The sequence below is a fragment of the Colletotrichum phormii genome (genome assembly GCF_030913505.1).
Source record: "Colletotrichum phormii strain CBS 102054 chromosome Unknown BDP81scaffold_1, whole genome shotgun sequence".
Taxonomy (NCBI): domain Eukaryota; kingdom Fungi; phylum Ascomycota; class Sordariomycetes; order Glomerellales; family Glomerellaceae; genus Colletotrichum; species Colletotrichum phormii.
In genome coordinates, this window is record NW_026851443.1 from 3914507 (window position 1) to 3933421 (window position 18915).

At 54.8% G+C, this 18915-nt stretch overlaps 9 protein-coding genes across 9 annotated transcripts; 4 read left to right on the forward strand and 5 right to left on the reverse strand.

Annotated features, from left to right (window-relative positions):
* Positions 1-3055: 3055 nt before the first annotated feature.
* Positions 3056-3723, forward strand: BDP81DRAFT_17876 (uncharacterized protein). Its single transcript, XM_060582246.1, has one exon. The coding sequence runs from the start codon at positions 3197-3199 to the stop codon at positions 3572-3574; it is 378 nt and encodes a 125-aa protein (XP_060452293.1). The 5' UTR covers positions 3056-3196; the 3' UTR covers positions 3575-3723.
* Positions 3724-4297: 574 nt separating this feature from the next.
* Positions 4298-6508, forward strand: BDP81DRAFT_307367 (uncharacterized protein; the record flags this gene model as incomplete). Its single annotated transcript, XM_060583358.1, has 1 exon — positions 4298-6508. The coding sequence occupies one exon, from the start codon at positions 4298-4300 to the stop codon at positions 6506-6508; it is 2211 nt and encodes a 736-aa protein (XP_060452294.1).
* A 798-nt stretch (positions 6509-7306) lies between these two features.
* On the forward strand, positions 7307-8032 carry BDP81DRAFT_389070 (uncharacterized protein; the record flags this gene model as incomplete). Its single annotated transcript, XM_060587214.1, has 1 exon — positions 7307-8032. The coding sequence occupies one exon, from the start codon at positions 7307-7309 to the stop codon at positions 8030-8032; it is 726 nt and encodes a 241-aa protein (XP_060452295.1).
* A 694-nt stretch (positions 8033-8726) lies between these two features.
* On the reverse strand, positions 8727-10384 carry BDP81DRAFT_487688 (uncharacterized protein; the record flags this gene model as incomplete). Its single annotated transcript, XM_060595230.1, has 3 exons — positions 8727-9526; positions 9727-9920; positions 9975-10384. The coding sequence occupies 3 exons, from the start codon at positions 10382-10384 to the stop codon at positions 8832-8834; spliced, it is 1299 nt and encodes a 432-aa protein (XP_060452296.1). The 3' UTR covers positions 8727-8831.
* A 1442-nt stretch (positions 10385-11826) lies between these two features.
* BDP81DRAFT_338542 (uncharacterized protein) lies at positions 11827-13795 on the reverse strand. Its single transcript, XM_060585990.1, has 2 exons — positions 13035-13795; positions 11827-12940 (listed from the first exon to the last, which is right to left on the reverse strand). The coding sequence occupies exons 1-2, from the start codon at positions 13393-13395 to the stop codon at positions 12234-12236; spliced, it is 1068 nt and encodes a 355-aa protein (XP_060452297.1). The 5' UTR covers positions 13396-13795; the 3' UTR covers positions 11827-12233.
* Positions 13796-14438: 643 nt separating this feature from the next.
* On the reverse strand, positions 14439-15274 carry BDP81DRAFT_17920 (uncharacterized protein). The gene has a single exon (XM_060582253.1). It carries the CDS (start codon positions 15166-15168, stop codon positions 14701-14703), a length of 468 nt encoding a protein of 155 aa, XP_060452298.1. The 5' UTR covers positions 15169-15274; the 3' UTR covers positions 14439-14700.
* Positions 15275-16046, reverse strand: BDP81DRAFT_17919 (uncharacterized protein). Its single transcript, XM_060582252.1, has one exon. It carries the CDS (start codon positions 15897-15899, stop codon positions 15381-15383), a length of 519 nt encoding a protein of 172 aa, XP_060452299.1. The 5' UTR covers positions 15900-16046; the 3' UTR covers positions 15275-15380.
* A 743-nt stretch (positions 16047-16789) lies between these two features.
* Positions 16790-17414, reverse strand: BDP81DRAFT_414476 (uncharacterized protein). Its single transcript, XM_060589368.1, has one exon. The coding sequence runs from the start codon at positions 17234-17236 to the stop codon at positions 16841-16843; it is 396 nt and encodes a 131-aa protein (XP_060452300.1). The 5' UTR covers positions 17237-17414; the 3' UTR covers positions 16790-16840.
* Positions 17415-17871: 457 nt separating this feature from the next.
* BDP81DRAFT_17932 (uncharacterized protein) lies at positions 17872-18730 on the forward strand. The gene has a single exon (XM_060582254.1). It carries the CDS (start codon positions 17997-17999, stop codon positions 18444-18446), a length of 450 nt encoding a protein of 149 aa, XP_060452301.1. The 5' UTR covers positions 17872-17996; the 3' UTR covers positions 18447-18730.
* The last annotated feature ends 185 nt before the right edge of the window (positions 18731-18915 follow it).

Consider the following 18915-nt stretch of genomic DNA (forward strand, 5'->3'; position numbering starts at 1 on the left):
CTGGCTTATGGGAGGGAAGGGGCGCACGGGGCAGCAGCTTCAACTTGGCAGGTGCAGCTACGGAGTACCTGGAGCTCCCTTACTTCCTGCACCTCGCGAGTTTGCAACATCGCCAAACGACTTACAGCCAACCACCAACGACACCACTTCAACTTCATCAAACCTTTCTATGCCATGTTTTTCCTCGAGACATGTCTCTCCTTTCGCATCTTTAGCGTACGCCATCAAGCCCGTCTCAGAGTCCACACTCTATTGTCTTGATTCGCCAATCTCCTTCAGTTCCACCGTTCAACCTTGGTTTCTAGCGGGAATCTACCTAGACAATCCTTTGCTTTCACAAGCCGCCAACGGCCATGACTTCTGTTGTCTTACATGCTCGATACCGCCTCAGCCGCCTCCTGTTCGTATCACTCACCGCTACGAGCCAGACCTTTCTTTTTCATCAGAAGATCGCCGGCTATCTCATCAGCTCTGTGTTTTGGGTCTCGGGCATCCGTCTGACGTGACGCCCCGGCTGCATCTGCCATCTGCATCCATGATACAATCATAATTCATCTGCAGCTCGCCAACAGGAGGCCTGCAAGTTGCTGCCGCTTGAGTCTTGACAGTTGAGGATCGAGGCCACCCGCAATCTAATACGGATACCTAAGCTTTCAGCCGCTGCCTTGCACGTACGGATACCTGTACTCAGTCCTGATTCACTGATTCAATATGCCGGTAATCTACAGAGTACCTCACACATGCCTTGCTGTATACGGCGACGACACCAGCAATGGCGCCCCCTTCTGGAATTTGAGACGAGACGAGGGCAAGGGAGCCTGCGGGACCCATTGCGTCCCTCACGATCCTCTTGCTTGGTAGATGACGATGGACCAAAGCAGGTCATCAACCCGTCACAAGATTGCCAGCCGCCCTTCGACTTTTCGGCTGCTCCATCCAGAAACGCGTACGTAGTCGCGATCTCTCAAGTCGGTTGGCTCTGGGCCGTCAATTTCAATTGTGTCCAGGGACAGCTTGCTGGGCTTACATGCCCTGGTCCATGCAGGCCCCCAACCCATGCTCGCTGCCCTGAACAGCCGAGGGAGGGTACGAATCGATGTCGCATTTTAATCCAATGATGACCTTTCAGGGCCCTGTCTGCCCAAGAGCCTGAGGAGCAGCAAGCATGGGATGCGTCGACAAATTACAGCATTGTGCAGAGTGCGCGACGCATGCAACCTGCGAAGGCGGCAGATGGCATGCGATGCGACCTTTCAATTTCACCCCATCAACGACGAGAAAACAAGAGAGAGTACAGACTGTCAGACTGGGCGGCGGCAGAAGGTGTTCCGCTGATGATCATTCAGAAAGAATGAATCGAGAAAAGGTCGGCACTGCGATGTTCATTTACCCCAACTCTCAGACATCCGAGCGTGCGGCGAGGGAACCAGATCGCCGGTCTTCCTGGCCTATACAGTACGATGCCAGGGAATCGACCCTCTCATTACCCTATCACGGTTGGCCTCTCTGCTGGTCTGCTGCGCCCGCCTCTCAATCTCCTGTTGATCTCGGCAGGGCCAGTCAATCCGGAAGGAGACAACAAAAAAGGGAGAGCCGAGAGACGAATCCAAGTCGCCACACGCACACAACCGTATCGTACGGATACAGAATCCACATATCCATACCGCATACAAAAACATGCGCACGCTGCAGACACGCATTGTACAAGTCCGGGCAAGCAGTGCCGAGACAGAGAGCTGCCACCTGCCGCAGAGATCACTTGCTGAGACTTGGTGTTCGCCGACACTGTCATAAGAGGAAATGACAATAGCAGAAGAAACAGAACTGCAAGCCTTCCAGGCAGATGTCAGGACCTCTTGTGCTACGGTTTGCATTGCAAGCTGCTGTACGCAGGCTGCGACGATCGTGTGCGTGCCGCCGCACAAGGCCTGTCTACGAAGTACACATGCGGGTACTGCGTACGGATACAAGATGCAGGCTGCAGACGCAGCAACACAGACGCAGCAACACAGACGCCTCGGCCGCCCTGGGCCGGTTGCACCTGCCAGGGATCTGATCCGCCGTGTTGGTCGTTGGTCGCTGGTTGTTGGACGATTCTTTGGAGTCAAGTCTGTTCTCTCGCGGACCCTTCGCTTCGATCCCTCGGAACTCGATTTTGTGATCGATTCCTCTGTGTCATCCTTCACCAACATTTGATTGCGGAAATCCCAGTGCAACGTGGTGGATATTATTCGCGGAGAAGACAACTCGTTCGAGGAGAAAACTCCTTCAACCTCCATTTCGCAGCCGTTTAAGCCTCCATCGTACAGGTCACGGTGGACACGGCCATGTGTCATGAACACGCAGTCGGGTCGGGGCACCTTATGACAGTTCACAGGCGAAGCATGCTTCCTTCAGACACAATCAGACGCCAGCCCACCTTCCAAGCTTCGACGCCAAATAAGGCCAATATTGCTTCTGCAACAGTGTGGCAGCGAACTGCCGTGTGCAGCGCAGATGTGCACAGAGAGTCCACTAACAGCGTAGCATTATTGAAGGCACAAGAGACCCTCGCCCACATCCGCCCACATTGCTTTTTCTTCTTTTTTTCTCTTCGACTATCCGACAGTCCGACGATACGGATACAGGATACCGTGACTCTGTATTAATACTCCGTACACTACCTCAGTTGTAATTGTTCGTTCGGTGGACCGAAAATCGGGGACGTGATGCTTGCCGTTTCTCACTCGGTTCTCAACGCTAAGAGGCCTGCTGCCCCTGACCCGGCCATTCTAGGTGTCTCCATCCCGTGAGCTCCGGAGTCCCGCTGGACTGGTTCCCTCGCTGGTTCGCAAATCACAACGGTCTCGCGAGAAGAGCGAGGTATCACGCCGTACGGGGGACGCAGAGTGGACGGCCCGGGTAGTAGGTATGCTTTGGCTCGCAGACACTCTGCACGCCCCGGAAGAGAGAAAAGAAAAGAACACCAAAGACAAGGGACGGACGGCTTTGACTACCACTCTGTACAGACTACACATGCATGGTTGAGGTGCGGACGACGCAAGGGCGAAAAGCACCATGGCTGGCGAACTTGTGTCTCACTCTCACAACTAACAATGGCAGTCAGCATTCTTGTCTTGCTACGGACCTACGGTCTATAGAATATTTAAAGCCTCCCTCCGTGTCGGTTGTCTGAGATGGCGCAGCAAGCCCGGCGATGTGTATCGCACCTATATTGATTGTTGTTGTTGTTGTTGTTGTTGTGGCCCTCGAGGTGTCACGGCATACGCAGCTTTCCCCTCCGGTAATCTGGGAAGCAATCTTTCTCATTCTCGATCCCTCGTCGTCACCCTCGAGGTATTCGGAGACGGAGCTCTCTGCCGCCACACCCCCCCTTCCCATCTCATCTCCCTCGTCACGTCGTGGGCCCTTTGTCACTCTTACACAACTCTCCAACGGTCACAGGGTGCCCTCTTTGGGGATCCCGGATCCGACCACACAATTGTCTTTCGGCCATTGTATATTCGGATACATCGTACCTTACCTACGGATATCGTCCCCCCCTTCTCATACGCAAGAAACAGAAGCAGGATAGAAGCAGTGGAAATCGAACAACAAGGTCCTCCCTCGGATCCCTACTAGCGAGAGTCCCTTCTTCTGCCCATTGCCCACAGAAGTGAGCAGACGGGTGTCCATCCTCGCTGGAGCATTGTGGACGTGGTACACACGGCTACGAATACACGCCCGTGGCCCATCCCCATCCCCTTCCCTGTCGTCAGCCCTGGCAGCTTAAAGGCTGAGCAGCTCCCAAGCGGCCAGCATCCTCGTGAGCAACGACCACCCCTGGCTCTTGGAGTTTCTCCCCTTTTCTCTCAGAGACTCGCCCAATGGCATGAGCATCAACCCATGTGGCATGCACCCCATGTTCGCGTTAGACGTTCCAGCTCCCTTCCCTGCCCCACTCGCGACCGAGGCCCTCCCTGCAAGGAACATCTCTCCAACAACCTTTAAAACATCCCGTCCGCCGGTCCTGGGGCGAAGACGCTCCGTCCGGAGCATGAAAAACCTCTTGCCACTGACCCTGCCCTCCAGCTCAAGCACCGGCTCCAACGTCAGCTCCAACTGCAGTTCAAGTTCCAGATCTAGCTCAAGCTCTAGCTCCATCTTCAGCCCGCAGCCGATCATCTGTCGTCCTGTCTCGTCACCGCTGCCAACCCAGTTTCAACCACACCACCATCACCACCATCCGCATTCGCAGCCGCATACCGACCTCTCGTACGGATACCACCCCGAGCGTTTATGCATCCGAGCCGGCGCCATGGCCGAAGCCGCGGAACCGACCATGGACTGCAACCTGCCGGAGCTGCTGGCTCAGGACCTTGAGTTCTCTGCCCTCATCTTCGCCGCCAAGAACATGACTGCCGGCGCGCCCTCGCCTGCTCTCGCCTCAGATGAAGACGACTGGCACGACGACGACGACACCGCCGAACCTCCCACCATCCTCGGCGCACCATGCCATCCCAACGGTGTAGCCCAATTCCAGCCTCTTGGTGCCATTGACGAGAAGAGCTCGGCCAGTGACGCAAGCCACGATGACATTTCAGATGCTGCCTCAAGCTCGAGCGGTGACTCCTTTAGCATGGCCGGTGGCGACCTCGACGGCGAAGACGATGCCGCCGACTCACCTCACATTCGCCAATATTCTGTTCTTACTGCAGACACCACCATCTCCGCCTCGACCCAGCCTGTGGTCGCATCATCCTCATCGCAAAAACGAGTTGTTTCCTTTGGAGGTGAAGCAGACGGAAGCTTGGAGAGCTGGATGGACTTTGAGCCAGACGCGCCGGCGGATCATCCCGAGCTCGGCAAGAGCCTAGTTCAATCGCCCGTTTTGACACCCATCAAGCCGATGCGGCCGCTATCCCGACTAGGTGACCGGTCCATCAACGAATCACCGCCGCGGGCCAAGAGCGCCAATGCCGCAGCCACTACGCGCCGGTTGTCCAACCCGTTTGAGGGCTACACCCGGCCCACAAGCCGGGCCCGAAGCCTGCATCTGGACCCGACAGCGGCGGCCGTGGCTACTGCCGCCAAGGAGCAGAACCGCCATTCGATACACTCGATTCACTCACTTCACTCGGTCGACATCGCCGTGCCCACGCGTTGCTCATCGCTCAAGCACCGCGTCTCAGTTACTGATGACGCTCGCAAGGCCATCTCTACTCGGTCTCGTTCGCGTTCGCGTTCGCATGCGTCTTCACGGCATTTGCAAACCGATCACGTCGTCGCGCCGGGGACAGATCGCAGCTCCATCATCTCCGACCTCAAGGAGGAACTCGAGCCATGGTTCCGCTACCTCGACGCGCAAGACACGCCAACGCCAGCTTCTCGCCAGGGCCTGGCTCCCCCTTTACTCGTAACACCGCGTCCGACCTCCCGCTCCGGCGCCGGTGGTCCTTCAAGAGCATACACCACCCCGACCCCTCGTCCCCGGTCTCAGGCTCAGACAAGGTCTCGGCCTACCTCGTCTCTGAGCACATCCTACACCTGGCTCGAGGACCCGATCGACATCCCGCCCCCTCCTTCGGACGACCAAAGCCGCCGCATCCCCCTTCCTCCCAACGTGATGGAATCCCTCCGCGTCTCCGTGACATGCTTCCCCGAGACAACGCTCCTCTGCTCCAGCCTCTCCATCGAGACGATCCGTAGCTACTCCCGCAAGGTCAGACAACCAGCCGCCCCGGAGGCTCTCCGCCCAGACACCCCGCCCGCGTCTCCGAAACGCTGGCGTTGGCTCAGCTCCCGCCGTACCTCCAACCTCAACCGCCGCTGCTGCTCCCGCGGCGCATCCTCCTCCAACCTCGATCTCCCCTCCTCTGCCTCCCTATCGCCGTCGTCAACGGCAACCCTCGTCCCGCCCCAGTGGTCTCGTATTCGCAGTGTCTTTCCCCAAGGGTCAGATTGGCTCTGCGACGCCCTCTACGCCCACATTGTCGCCTACAACTATCTCGCACCCATGGTTCAGAACAGTACGACGCAGTCGCAGCCGAGACCACCCACACCCGCGAGTCCCAGTAACAGCAGCATCATCACGGATGATTCCATCCCCAAAAAGGCGGCCACCCTACTCGGCCTTCAGGGCATGCAAGGGGTGCAGGACATGACGACATCGCCGCCGCCGCCAAAGTCGTTGCGGAAGCGCTCCAGCATGTTCCTCGGCCTCGGGACCCGTTCGGCGTCGCGACAGACTCAGATGACAATGCCGGCTGCTGCTGCTGCTGCTGCGCCAACAATGACGCCGGCAGCACACTCAGCCCCGGTCTCCGATGTTCCCCTCCGGGAGCTGCAGCAGGGGCTGTCGCGGTGTATCGCGCACCTTGTAACGACGTTGCGCGCCGGGGGATCTGGCGGGTCCATGGTGAGAGGAGACCTGATCAACGAGGTTGATCCGCTCGTCATGCGTTCTCTGTGCGAGATTGTAAAGTGCTGCGAGGAGTCACCGAGCATGACGAGTGATCGGTCTTTGTAACAACATTTTTTTTTCCGTCTTTACTATACCATTAGAGTTTTGTTTTGTTTTTTCGTGTGCTTGATCAACCTCTTTCAAGCGGACTTGAGGTACACTGGGTAGTTATGAGGCGCTGAAGGGGGGAATCAAGGAAGCGCGCGAGTCTTGTTCTGGAATTTGGTATATATACCCTGTTTCATTTTTGTCATTTAAGCATGGAGTAGAAAAGGGGTTGGTCAGTCACAAAAGACAAAAAAGCCTGATGGGGAGTTTGACATGGTGTTTTTCAGGGTAATGGTTAGAAGGGAAGGGAATCGAATGGCCACACGCCTCTTTCACACTTGCCTCGTTGTGTCCAAACTGAAGCCCAAGATGAAATGATGTCGGTAACAGAGAGTAAGAAGGATGTCATGAGTGACTTACTTGGCCCACAACTTACTACGCAGAACTTTTCTGATAGCGGGAACGCTTTCGTACGTCTATACCGTTCGCATATTCCTTCTCATATCTGACAGTCTGTGATGGACTATGTCTTCTCGAAGTCAAGAGTGTGGATCAGTTAGGACCGCAAGGTATCATACCTACTTTACCTTGCAAGACACACATCAAGTTCCTATCTCCGAATGGTTTGACCTTTGACTCGTCTTGGAGTTTTTGCAATATCCGACTACAAAAAGGCGAGGTTGATTGCCAGTAAGTCTCAAATAATTCAACACACAGCAATCATACAACCCCTCCAACGCAACCACCCTGTTCTCATCGAAGAACCCACCACATTTCTCACTATCCCACATATAATACAAGGAGAATAAACTCAAAATGGCAAATACACACGAGCAACAAGACATGGATTGCCAACCTTTCCATCACCCAACATGGCGAACATCACATGGCCTTGGCAGTCTGCGCGGCCGCCTCCAGCATCTGCCCGCAGAAGTGCTCCTCGACATCGTGGAGCAGATTCTCGAGCCCAAGAGCAAACCCGTGCTGCTGTCTCCCCCGCCGCCGCCACCCATGCCGACGCTGGTATTCCCGGGACTACCAGCACCAACACCAAGGGCAGTTTCACCACCACCACCACCACCACCAAGCAACACCTACAAACCAAACATGCCAGCCCTCGCAACCCTCTTCTACCTCGGCACCCTCAACGACAGACTCCGGGACCTTGTAACACCCATCATCCAAGACTACGAGCGTAAATCCTCGGCAAGCACAAGCACAGGCACAAGTAAAGATTCAAGCGGTTTCTACTCATACGTCCTCATCTACTCGGCAAGGAAAGGGTTTTACGATGGTGTCATCGCAGCACTAGATCACGGCGCCGATATCAACGCCAACAACGGCATCGACGCATCCCTCGCCGCCGACAACATCGAAATCTCTGGGGGCCCTACGCCGACGGGTTCGCAATTGACTGCCCTCCACTGGGCGGCTTTCAACCGCGACCTCACCATCCTCCGGCTCTTACTAGACCGCGGCGTCGCACGGCGAACCGCTTCAAAAACGGCCGCACCCCAGCCCAGGGCCGATCTCGGCCCCTGAGAAGGGCGGCCATATCCCGACCTTCATGGCATCAACGCCCTCGCCAGGACAAGGTCAACGCGCTCGACTTCGCGCTGCAGGGTAATTACGGCGTTTTGCCTTCGGGTATGACGGAGCAGGAGCGACTGGCGTTTATCAAAGATCGGGATATGCGGGATGAGCAAGTTGTGAGGATCCTCGTCGAGGCCGGGTGTCCTGCATTCGTGGAGGAGCATACGGAGCGTGAGTGGAATTACGCTTGTGAGGAGGCGCGGTGGGGTGCTGCGAGAGATGTCTTGTCGGATATGGCGTGTAAGCGCGGCAAATGGGGCGGTGATATGCGTCTTGTGCGTGTTACTAGAGGGAGAGTTCCTAGTCGGCAGGTGGTGAATGGTGTTGCGCCTGTCTGGTGAAGTTGCTGATGGATATTTCAAGACGGTTGAGGTTGGCTATGGGGTTTTCAACTCTTTTGTTGTTGATTTCCCTGGGGAGAAGACGATTTCTCCTAAGCTCAAGACGGCCGGCTATCAGAATTCGAGAGAATGACCATCGTTGGAACTCTCATGGTATAGACATGTGTACTATGGCGCAGAAACGCCTTCTGTACTAGTATTAGCCCGAGATTCTACTCTGGCTTCAAGCGCTACTCGACATGACTTCTCCAACGGGTGAGAGATGTTCATGATTATAAGTAGCTTAGCTTACACCTACAAAGATCATTGCATAAAGTCTTCAGTCCAACTCCGTTACATTCGTTACGTCTAACAAACATCATTTACATCACCCACAACTCGAATAACTTCATCCACACCCCTCTATCCTATGAATACTCAACACTCCCTTCAAAAGGATACGGATCCCTCACAACCCTCCCAACCTGCGAATCCCAATCGGGATCCCCAGTCCCATCTTTCTCCTCCTCACCCTCCCCCTTCCGTCCGCCGCGTGGCCTAGTCCTCCCCATCTCGTGCCCCCTCCCAGCCCGCCCCCCACTTCCCGCACCATCACCACCGCCGCCGCCACCAGGCCCATCACCATGCCACACCCTCGCCACGCGCCCCTTGCCCCGAACCCCCTTCATGAACCCATTACTCAGCCCCAACAAGCCCGCGCTCCCCAGCAACAGCACAAGCATCACAATATTCCCCGCCTGCGAGACGTTCCCGCTGAAGATGGCGACGACGTACACAGCTAGTTTTGCCGTCGCTTCGAGGTAGCCCTGTACCGCTGTCTTTGCGAGGAGCCAGGCGTCTGTTGTTAAGGCGGCAAGGTCGTCTGCGGGGCCGCGTATGCGGATCTTGAGGGTTGGGGTGAGGGGGATGAGGTACTCTGACGGTGGTATTACGCCGTTGCCGTTGCTGTTGCTGTTCCTCGTGCTAGTGAAGAAAGCAGAGGGGGCCGGGGCTGGGGCCGGAGGAGGAAGAGGAGGAGCGGGGGGAGGGGTGCGTTGTTTGATGATGTAGATGTTTAGGAGGCGGGATGTGATGAGTGCTAGGATCGATGCGAGACCCCACCCTTTGTAGACGTTAGTTTCGTTGTTGGAAGGAATACTCCACCGTTAGATCTAGTTTGAGATTGATTATGGGAGAAGAGATCGTGAACTAGGGGATTGGTGGAAATCGAACGATCGAGGTGGGTTACCATGCAGAAGGGGGGAGCCAGAGGCCTGGGGAGGGAGACGGGAGAAAAATTGAAGACATTTGAAGAAAACTTACAGTCCGCCAGTAAAATCATGATAGTCAACGCAGCAAACGTAAGGACCGGACTCGCAAGGTAGAGCAGGTGACTCCCCCGCTCAAACTCCCACTCCGAATCGTGCGCAAAAGCCCTGCCGCGCCGATTCCGGCTCCGGCTCCGCTTCCGGCCGGTGGAGAGGGTGCCGACGTCGAGTGTGATAATCTTTTCCCCGCTTCCTCCCCCGGCCCCGATGCCGTAGGCTTCGACTCCGCCGCCAGCGGATAACTTCCTCCTCTTAAGCTCCTTCTCCCTAGCCCGCTCCTCCTGGACCCCAAGTCGAGAAAGAAAAAGCAGCATGCCTGGATTCGTCACTTTGACATCCTTCTTCCTACCGCCGGGTAATGCCTGCGTGCCAAAGATACCAGCGCCGCCGTTCCCGTTCCCTCCCGCAGCGGCACCTCCGGAGGCGAACGCAGCGGACGTCTGGGCCGTGACAGCACCGCTGCTCCCCGCGACGCTATCGGCTGCTTGCTGGTAATGCAACCCCGGCGCGAGGACGAGGGCGTCGAACCACGACGACGTCCCCGTCAGCGCGGTGCGGTTGGCGATGGTTTGCAGGTCTGCAAGGGCGACGAGGCCTGCTGCTGAGAGGGAGAGGCCTGGGATGGGTTCTTTGGAGAGGACTGGGAAGGGCATGATTCTTTGGTTGTCGGCTTGTTTGTTCGCTACGCCCAGCCTTGTAGGAAACAAGGCTTGATGGTTTAAGATACCTTTGAGGGTGGCAGCTGGTGTAGATCTCTTATCTTGGCTGGATTTGATGGGGTGTCAGGTGCCTTGAGCCTCACGCTGATGACGTGGTCGAGATCCCCGGCGGCGGTTCGTCACGAGGACGAAGATGGCATGGTTTGAAGCTGTTTTCCCCGTCAGTGATGATGAAGAGAGAACTGAACAACACGATGAACTAGGATTCCCGTTGCGAGGAGCAGTCAACATACAAAAGACATGCAAACAATCAAAGAAAGTTCCGTCCAAATGACCTTTGGTTGCAGGGTTGCATCCTGCTGCGGGCTGACCCTTTCCCCCCCTCCATCCCACCCTCCTTTTGCCCCTCCCACCTCTATTACTGCGTAGTGTAGGTATCTAGCTCTCCGAGCCTCCAAAGCTTCCCAGCCTCTTTCTCTTCCCCTCCAACCCGACGCTATTACGTGCATGTGAAGTCGCAGCCAAGCTTGGAGCCGTTGCGAACGATGGCGCTGACGTTGGGCACCCCACTTACCAACGCTAAGTCACTAAGCTCGCGCCGGCGTTGAATCGTACTCCGCATCTCAGGATTCCCGATGACCTTACCCCACCTAGAGTGTCAGACGCCGGATAGGCCAGTTTTGTCTCAGACAGAGGAGTTTACAAATAAGCTTTAAGTCGAGTTACTACGGGTCGTTGGGATGTCGGGTGCTTGATAGTGATAGGGCTACGCAAAGCTACCGACGAAAAGAGACAAAGGAGCTGAAGGAGACACAAGTATTGAGGAAATCGCACGGTTCACAAGCCCTTGAGTATACAGGCCTGCTGGTGTACTACAGGATTCACAGATGAGTTTTGTATCTGCGGCATCGACGTTGGCTTTGCTTTTGATCCATATCGTACTCAGACTACGCGCCTGGTGAGCATAATGACGGAGGAAATGTGGATCTGATGTGCGCCTCAATCGGTGTGTGTGTGTGTGGTGAGAATGTTCCCGAGGTAGATGGGCTTCATTACTTCCATTCAAGTGAATTTGAGAAGGAAAAGCCAAGAAAGATGGTTCTCGGCCCTCGACATATACGTAGCCTCGGCTCTTGTTGTTTCATGCGTCTGAGACTGGAGTGCCTTACAGGTGTTTGATGGCAGTTATATAAGTGAGTACCCGGGTAAAGCTGCCTTTAGTTGTTTCATGAAAATCAGTGGGTTCATTCACAGAATTCGGTAAATCAACAGGTAAACTTGATAGACGGCAGACCAAGGGATCGAAATTAGTGTCTGGAAATCTTAAGATGAAAGTTATTGACTTTATCATTTCTCATCAGACCTTTTCGCAAACAGAAATTAGTGGCCTTGAATGAACCGCCAGATCTTTGGCGCCTCATACAGTCAGGGATTACAAACTCCTTCTCGGCACGATTATCCAGAATAAATAGTCAACACAATATTTGAAGACCGAAGTTGAGGCAAGACTATCAACTAAAGTAGCTTCGATCATGGTGCTAGGTACTACTCTCATGGGAAGTCTTATATAAAGACTGAATTCAGCACTAGGACACAACCATGGCCATATAATCTCCAAACAATTTCAGTCATCATGTGTCATAGCCTTGTCAAAATACACAAAATCAATTCAAATTGACCCAGATTAAGATATTAGGGGTCCGTCCATCAAGACAATAGTAGGAGATAGTTCATCTGCATGAATGACCTCAGCCGTAACCACAAAAGCCCTGCATCAATCTTGTCATCCATACCTCAAAAGTCCCGGTATACCCTCCCTCAACCACCAACCCAGAAAGACACCTCACAAAAATGGCCCCAAAATCTCCATCGTCAAATCCCAAACCTTCCCCTGCACATCCCCCCTCAACGCCTCCAAAGCACTCTCACTATACGAAACCTCCCCCTTATGATTCACCAAAAACAACCCATTCCTCCCCTCCTCCCCCCTCGTGTTCTTACATCCCTTTTCCCCCTCCCCTTCCTTCTGTTCATTCCTCCCACCAAACCGTCCACTCGTCCCCAAATAAACATGCCTCTCTCCCGCCTCCCGTTCCTCAAACCCCATCACCAAAAACAACGGCCTCAACAAGTTCGTCAACGGGAACGGACTCCACCACGTCGGCGTATGATACCGCGCCATGTTCCCCGTATCCACCGCCCCAGGCCAATTATGCACGAACCCGACTCCCGCATTAGCCGGGTCGGCGGCGAGTGTATCTAGAAAGAGGGTGTTCATGATTGCCATGTGCGTCTGCGTCTTGAAGCCAAAGAGTCTGCTGCTGCCGCTGCTGGGCGACGAGCGCGTGAGGTTGAGGTCTGTTGCGTCGATGCGCGTGGAGAGCATGCTTCCTGCCAGGACGGTGAGGACGCGCGGGGTGGGGCCGGGGGAGGATGAGGTTGAGGTGGATGCGGATGCGGAGGCGCGGAGGAGGGGGAGGAGGTGGAGGGTTGCGAGCATGCGGGAGTAGTACTCCAGAGAATGGCAGACATCTATCCCTTCCGAAGTATCTACCATCCGAGGACATGAAAGGATCAGCATCGTTATTTCATCATACCACGTTCGTGACTTTATCATAGTCAGACAAGCCACACTCATACTCACCGTTCCGCCCCCCAAAAGGCGCATACCCAGCCGTCAAACACAAAAAAATAAGACTCGTCTCTTTCTCTTTAACAACCTCACACACCCTCCTCGTCTCAGCCAACAACGAAACCTCCGCCTCGACCCAAACCAACTCGGCCCGGGGGTTCTTTCGTCGTAGGTCCTCGAGGACAGGCCTCATCGCCGGCTCTGTTGCTTTCCGGCCCGCAATGTAGACCCGGATGGGATGGCCGAGGGACACGAGCTCGATGAGGGTGAGCTTGCCGATACCCGATGTCCCGCCGAAGAAGACGGCCGTTCGGGGCGCGGTTTGTGCCGTGAGGGCGGCGTTGGAGTGTTGGACTTGGGCGCGGGTGACCATTTTGTGTATGTTTTTGATGAGGATTGAAATCGCGAGAGAAAGCTTGAGTCAAGAAAGAATATGGTGGACAGCTCCCTTGCGAGGTTATGAAATGAAACAAACGCCAGTGGTTTCAATCACCTGTCGAAAAGATCCAATCATCTTTATACACCACGACATCGAAGCTTCGGATAGCTTCGCATTCCTCACCGGGTTAGCACCACCGGGATAACAAGAAAGCGGAGTTTGCGGACCACGCTAGTACCGAACGTAGGCGTAAGCCATCCGAGCATCAATCTCTGGGTTGCCTGCCTAAAACTCGGGGGGTTTATCATTGTGCATTCCTTCAATTGACCCAAGGTAGTTAGAAATCCCCCATCTCAATCCAACCAGAATGCATGTGTTTGACCAACGACGCCTCTGTCAACGCCGACTGTCCGGGGCGCGGGCGTGGAAGTGGAGTACGGTCTTTCGCATTCCCGATTCGGTAAGCGAGATACTCCACTTCTCCGCGGTCGCCGGCCGATGAGTGGGGCTACTACCAGCGAGAATCTCTCAGGAGGGATACATTATGAATGGCCTCTTCCTCTCAGCCCATGAGAACAAGATCGTTTAAACACAGGAAAACCATCAAGCCTACGAGATGGTTGCTCGGACTGGAAAATTGTCTGAGGGAAGCGATTCAGGACGCCGTACGGATTAAAATCTACGGAGTAGAATCAGCGAGTTTAGGGATTAGTCTATCCCGTCGGAGAAATAAAGATGAGTGGGAAATGTTAGTGCGAAATGGCTTATACGAGTGACGGCTAGACATCTGCATGAACCCTACTTAGACAGGACCTCGCCGCAACGATTATGCGTCATCTATCCTCCAGGTCAGCATCAACCCCCTTGACTTGAAAGTTGTAAGATTGATGAGTCAGCGGGACGAGAGCGGGCAAAGCGAACCGCAAACCATCCGTCAGGAGACGAGTCGAAGGCCTTGAAGTTTTCAAAAGACCCTTGGTCTTCTCGACTCCTGCCCACCAACAAGCAAGTTTGGCGAGAATGACCAATGTTTCGTGATACGCGGCTGGGGTCGCGCGCGCTCTCCATCATCAAGGGGGCTCCACGTTTCGAGTCGGCCATCATGGGCTGAGTATTCGTACACGACATGATCAAAATCTGAAAAGTGCGGAAAGGAAACATCATTTGACGGCATGGCTTTTGGCTTATATGTGATTGATGTGGCCGTGAAAAAGAGGTATGTCCATCTTCGAGCGCCAGTCTTCCATCTTTTTCACCTAGTGCTGTTCACTTGCAGCAACCGTCGACACTTCATTGCGATTAGGGTCTGGGCAGTGGAAGCTTATTTTGCTGGTGTCTCTCGGCGGACAATAGAGGCCTGCAATAGCGAGCGGAGAGGCACGGCGGGACAAGCAGCCAAGTGCCAAGTGCTGCAGGGCACGATGGAACGTCCAGACGCCGAGAAGTGCGACCTGGACAGGACCAATCGCCAATTTCCAGCCCTGGAAGAATTAAGGATGTCTCACTACAAGGGTTAGAAGCAAGCTTGCTGAGGTTGCAACGTGCGGAGAAGAGTTCTAGTACGACGTTAGCTGCTCTCAAAGCAACGGTAAGTGCTTGGCGACGTTTGTATCCGCAATGCGAAAGCAGTGTTGTCCAGCCCGTCTTTGCAACGGAACGGAGAAGTGGTATCCGAATTGGGGCGAACCAGTCTGCTGCGGGACGCGAGGGATGCGAGGGATGCGTATGTTCAGCTTCAACTTCTTGTTGAAATGAAAAGACCCCCATGCTCAGGGGTATTTCGCTGTCCTCGCTACCAGCCAAGCTGATCTACTCCGGAAAGACGCAGTCATGAGTGCTGTCGCCGCGGCATCGTCATGCTTATAGAGCCCTTCTCTTTCAAGGAGTGGCGGATTCCCATTCTCTTGCCGCCTTTTGATGCATTGAGTCCCTCCTCAGACACCGTAGAACCGATACACGAGTTCCATGTAGACAGAATCTTAAGTGGCGAGAGAAGCAACGCCAGTGTTTCTCGCTGAGACGTTCCGGCCGCGGTGCGGTTCATCCTGGGTCAAGTGACAGTGACAGCGTAGACAACGCAGATCTTGCGGATGTTGGATGAACCGACTGACAGGCCGAATGTTGCGGGCGGTGCTGACGAAATATGAGGAGAAGTCGTCTTGGCTCACGCTCGCCGGTGACCAGTCACCGGCTGCGTGGTTTATGCGTCGCAGGAGGAAACTGGTCAGGAACCCTTGGTGATGATGGAGATGACGACGTCCCTTGGCCACCAAGACGGCATTCGGGATTCGCCAAGACGACTCTGCTGAAGACTGTCGTTGGACCTTATGGGTGACGTCGCATTCAGATTGAGTTCTCTTGTGGATGATGGAGACGAAAACGCTGGGCAACTTGGCCAGTCGTCGGCAAAGATGGGGTTCCAAACGAATAGCGAAAGCGAAGACCAGCGCCAATGTCGAGTTGAGCAAGTTGCGCGCCGGACACCGAGGACGGACCATCGAGTGGTCTAGGCAAAGAGAGGGCGTCAGGCCTACCCAGCTGGAGGGTAACTCTTTCTGCTCTCTGTGGGGATCAAGAATCAGGTCGTTCAGTCGGGACCACTGTTAAACGGCTGGCCGGCAGGCAAGTACTGGGGTGAAGGCCATGGCGGTGAGCCTGTAGAGACTTGAGAAGATGGGGATAGCTTCTCGAGTTCCCATGTCGTCGTTAAAACATCAGACGCGGTTCCAGTAGACGCTGGGACTTGGCGCCAAAGGAGGGGCCATCTGACGTTTGGAGCGCGCCAAGGAGCTTCAGATGAAGGCAGGCGGTGCCGACGGGGAGGTCGAATCGGTCGGCGGGAGCGCGGAGAAGGATGGCATGGCTGACATATGGGGGCGCGGCGAGGCGTGGCACTGGTGATGGACGGTTGCGTGGGTTGCAGAAGTCCGAACTTTGACGATGTAGGCAAGTAACAAGGTGGGTTGATTCGTAGACTGACGTAGCTGGTAGAGAATGGGAGGGACCGGGGCTGAAGAGCAGACGAATGCTACCGCGTAGGCGATGTCGTCGAAGACAATTGGTGAAGTTGAGATGCGGAGGTGGAGGTTTGTCGCAGGCCCCGGCAGTTTGGAAAGGCGTGAGACGCGCCCAGAAGAAATCAGGAGGTGCAAGACTTGGCGAGAGGCGCGGCCGGCGAACGTAGTCCTAAAGCGGTCCATTAGCAGGCGGCCTACAGCAGCCAGGCGCTCCCACATCACGACGCTTCCTCATTGGCAGTCTTCCATCGCTTAGTCAGTTGGGTGCGGACTTGAGGTTAAGTCGAACCTCCCGTTCACTGTGGCGGCGGCTCACATATCGTCAGCCATCACCAACTTCCCCCCCTTCCACTTCTGCCCCCAGTTTGACTTGGCAACCATTTAACCTCTTGGCTCTGCAAAAATCAGCTGTTTTCTTCTCTCTACCCCTTCTTCCTGTCATCCCTTCTCACAAACCTCTCACCTCTCGACGGGATCCAACGTCTTTTCAGTCTTAGCGTGTCTGTCAGACATGTTGTCGGGCTCTCCTCAGTCTTCACCCGTAGCTTGGCTGCAACGTAAGAAGGAAGGCAGTGATCTGGATTGCAGTATCCGTTGAGGTAGGAAGGAACGTGCTTCATCTGAGGTGCTTCAGCTTGCACCGGGTCTTGCCATGCGGTCAACTTGCTCTTTCCTGCTGCGGTCTGGAACTGGCTGCTGTGTGTCCCGTGCGTCGTCTCAGCACGCGGTGACGGTTGGGAAAAGCGGGCCTGAATGCCCCTGTGTCGTCCGAACAGACTCAACGTGACAGAGACAGGCAAGAGCAGGAGGTCGTGCATGGCTTAAAGGCTGTTAAGGTTTAGAGCGCTACCAATGGTGAACAAGGTTTTTTCTGACGGCTGCCTCATCCCTGGTTGCTTCTTGCCATTACCTTACTCTTGCCATATCTGCCACGCGTACGAGTACGAGCAGGAACGACTAAATGGTTCTTTACAGCTCTACTCCGTACCAGACTCACCTTACCTGACTTACCTAGGTAGGCACCTATGGATGTGCGTCCCTAAGACAGAAGGGAAGAGCAGGCTTGGGGTTACCTCAACCTGAAGTTGCTGCCCAGACCATACCTTACCGCAGGCATCGCACCTACCATCTTTTCTTTACGCCTCTAACGCCCTCACCCAGTCGAGGAAGGAGACACGTGCGGATACCTCCTTAGGTAGTACGTAGGTGGGCAAGCACGGATAACTCAGCACAGAGCAGTCCCTTCCTTTCCTTCTCAGCCAGCCCGTTACAAGTGGTCCAGGGAAAGTCCGAGAGATACGTACCAATGGCCCACCTTGCCATGGCACCTTCCATCATGTCTGAGTCTCGTGCTCCAGTGGCAAGTGCTGCTCCCCGCCTTCCAAGCTCTTGGTATTCTCTTGGATGCATTGCTCGGCCTCTTGGACAAAGAGCCTCAACTCTTGACTCCCGTCTTCTCCTAGACATCACTCCCGCATATTCTTCCGGCTTCGACTCGGCCAACGCCGCTCTTGTCGTCGATCCTTCCAAATGCTTATTTTTAGCCGCCCTCCCGCTTCTTGGAGATTACTTGGGTGAATGCCTTCATTCAGCATCATCGAACATGATGGTGTTGATATCCAGCTGATTGTCTCAAGAAGATCACCGCTAAGATGGTCTTTGGGAAGGGGGCTTCGCCTCCGTCCGAACCAGCGCTTCTCTCCCAGCCGTCACTTCAACTCCCACATTGAGACTCGTGGAACGCGCACCGCAGGGGTCTTGTCTACAGCCGTTGACTTGGCCAAGCACCAAAATCACAAAGTGGCCATATTCCCCACACCCCGTCCAACCCTCCGGAGCCTGGCAGTTTCACCCTGGCGACGGACTCCCATCCTGTTGACTCGACCAGGGTCACAGGGCCCTGGCTTCCGCTCTCTTGTCCAAACGGCCCTCTTCCTCCTCCGTCTCAATAGTCTCGCCCGGCCTTGGCCGCTTGCCCTCAATGATCAATCCTGGTCCATATTTCAGATGACATGCAGTCGCATTTGATGGAGAAGCTTGAAAGCCCCCTCCCATTCTGCGCCAAAAACACGCCCGCGATACCATGGGAAACGGAGGCGCTCATCCCCAAACACAGGGAACCCTCAACCTCATTCATCAACCCGTTCTCTTTTTCCTTCTGAGCCTCTCACTGCTCCTCAACACCCTGGATGAAGCACATGCCAAGATCCTCACCATGATTCCGTCCCTCGCTGCTTATCCGCCCCGGCCATCTTCGCATGGGTTCTTGCCTATTGATGCTATTCTTGGACCTGTGAGGTAGATCATCACGATAACCAGCCCTCGACTAGAGTCTTACAGATCCAAAGTATATAGACATCATGCCATCTTGACGCAAACATAATTCTTCTCTCGGCTCATCTCGTTTCTCATCTTCATCATCTGTCTTTTCTTCACCTTTAACTTCATTTCCCGCTCGTTTCGTTTCTTCCCCTAGAGGGCTGGTCATACGTTTTTT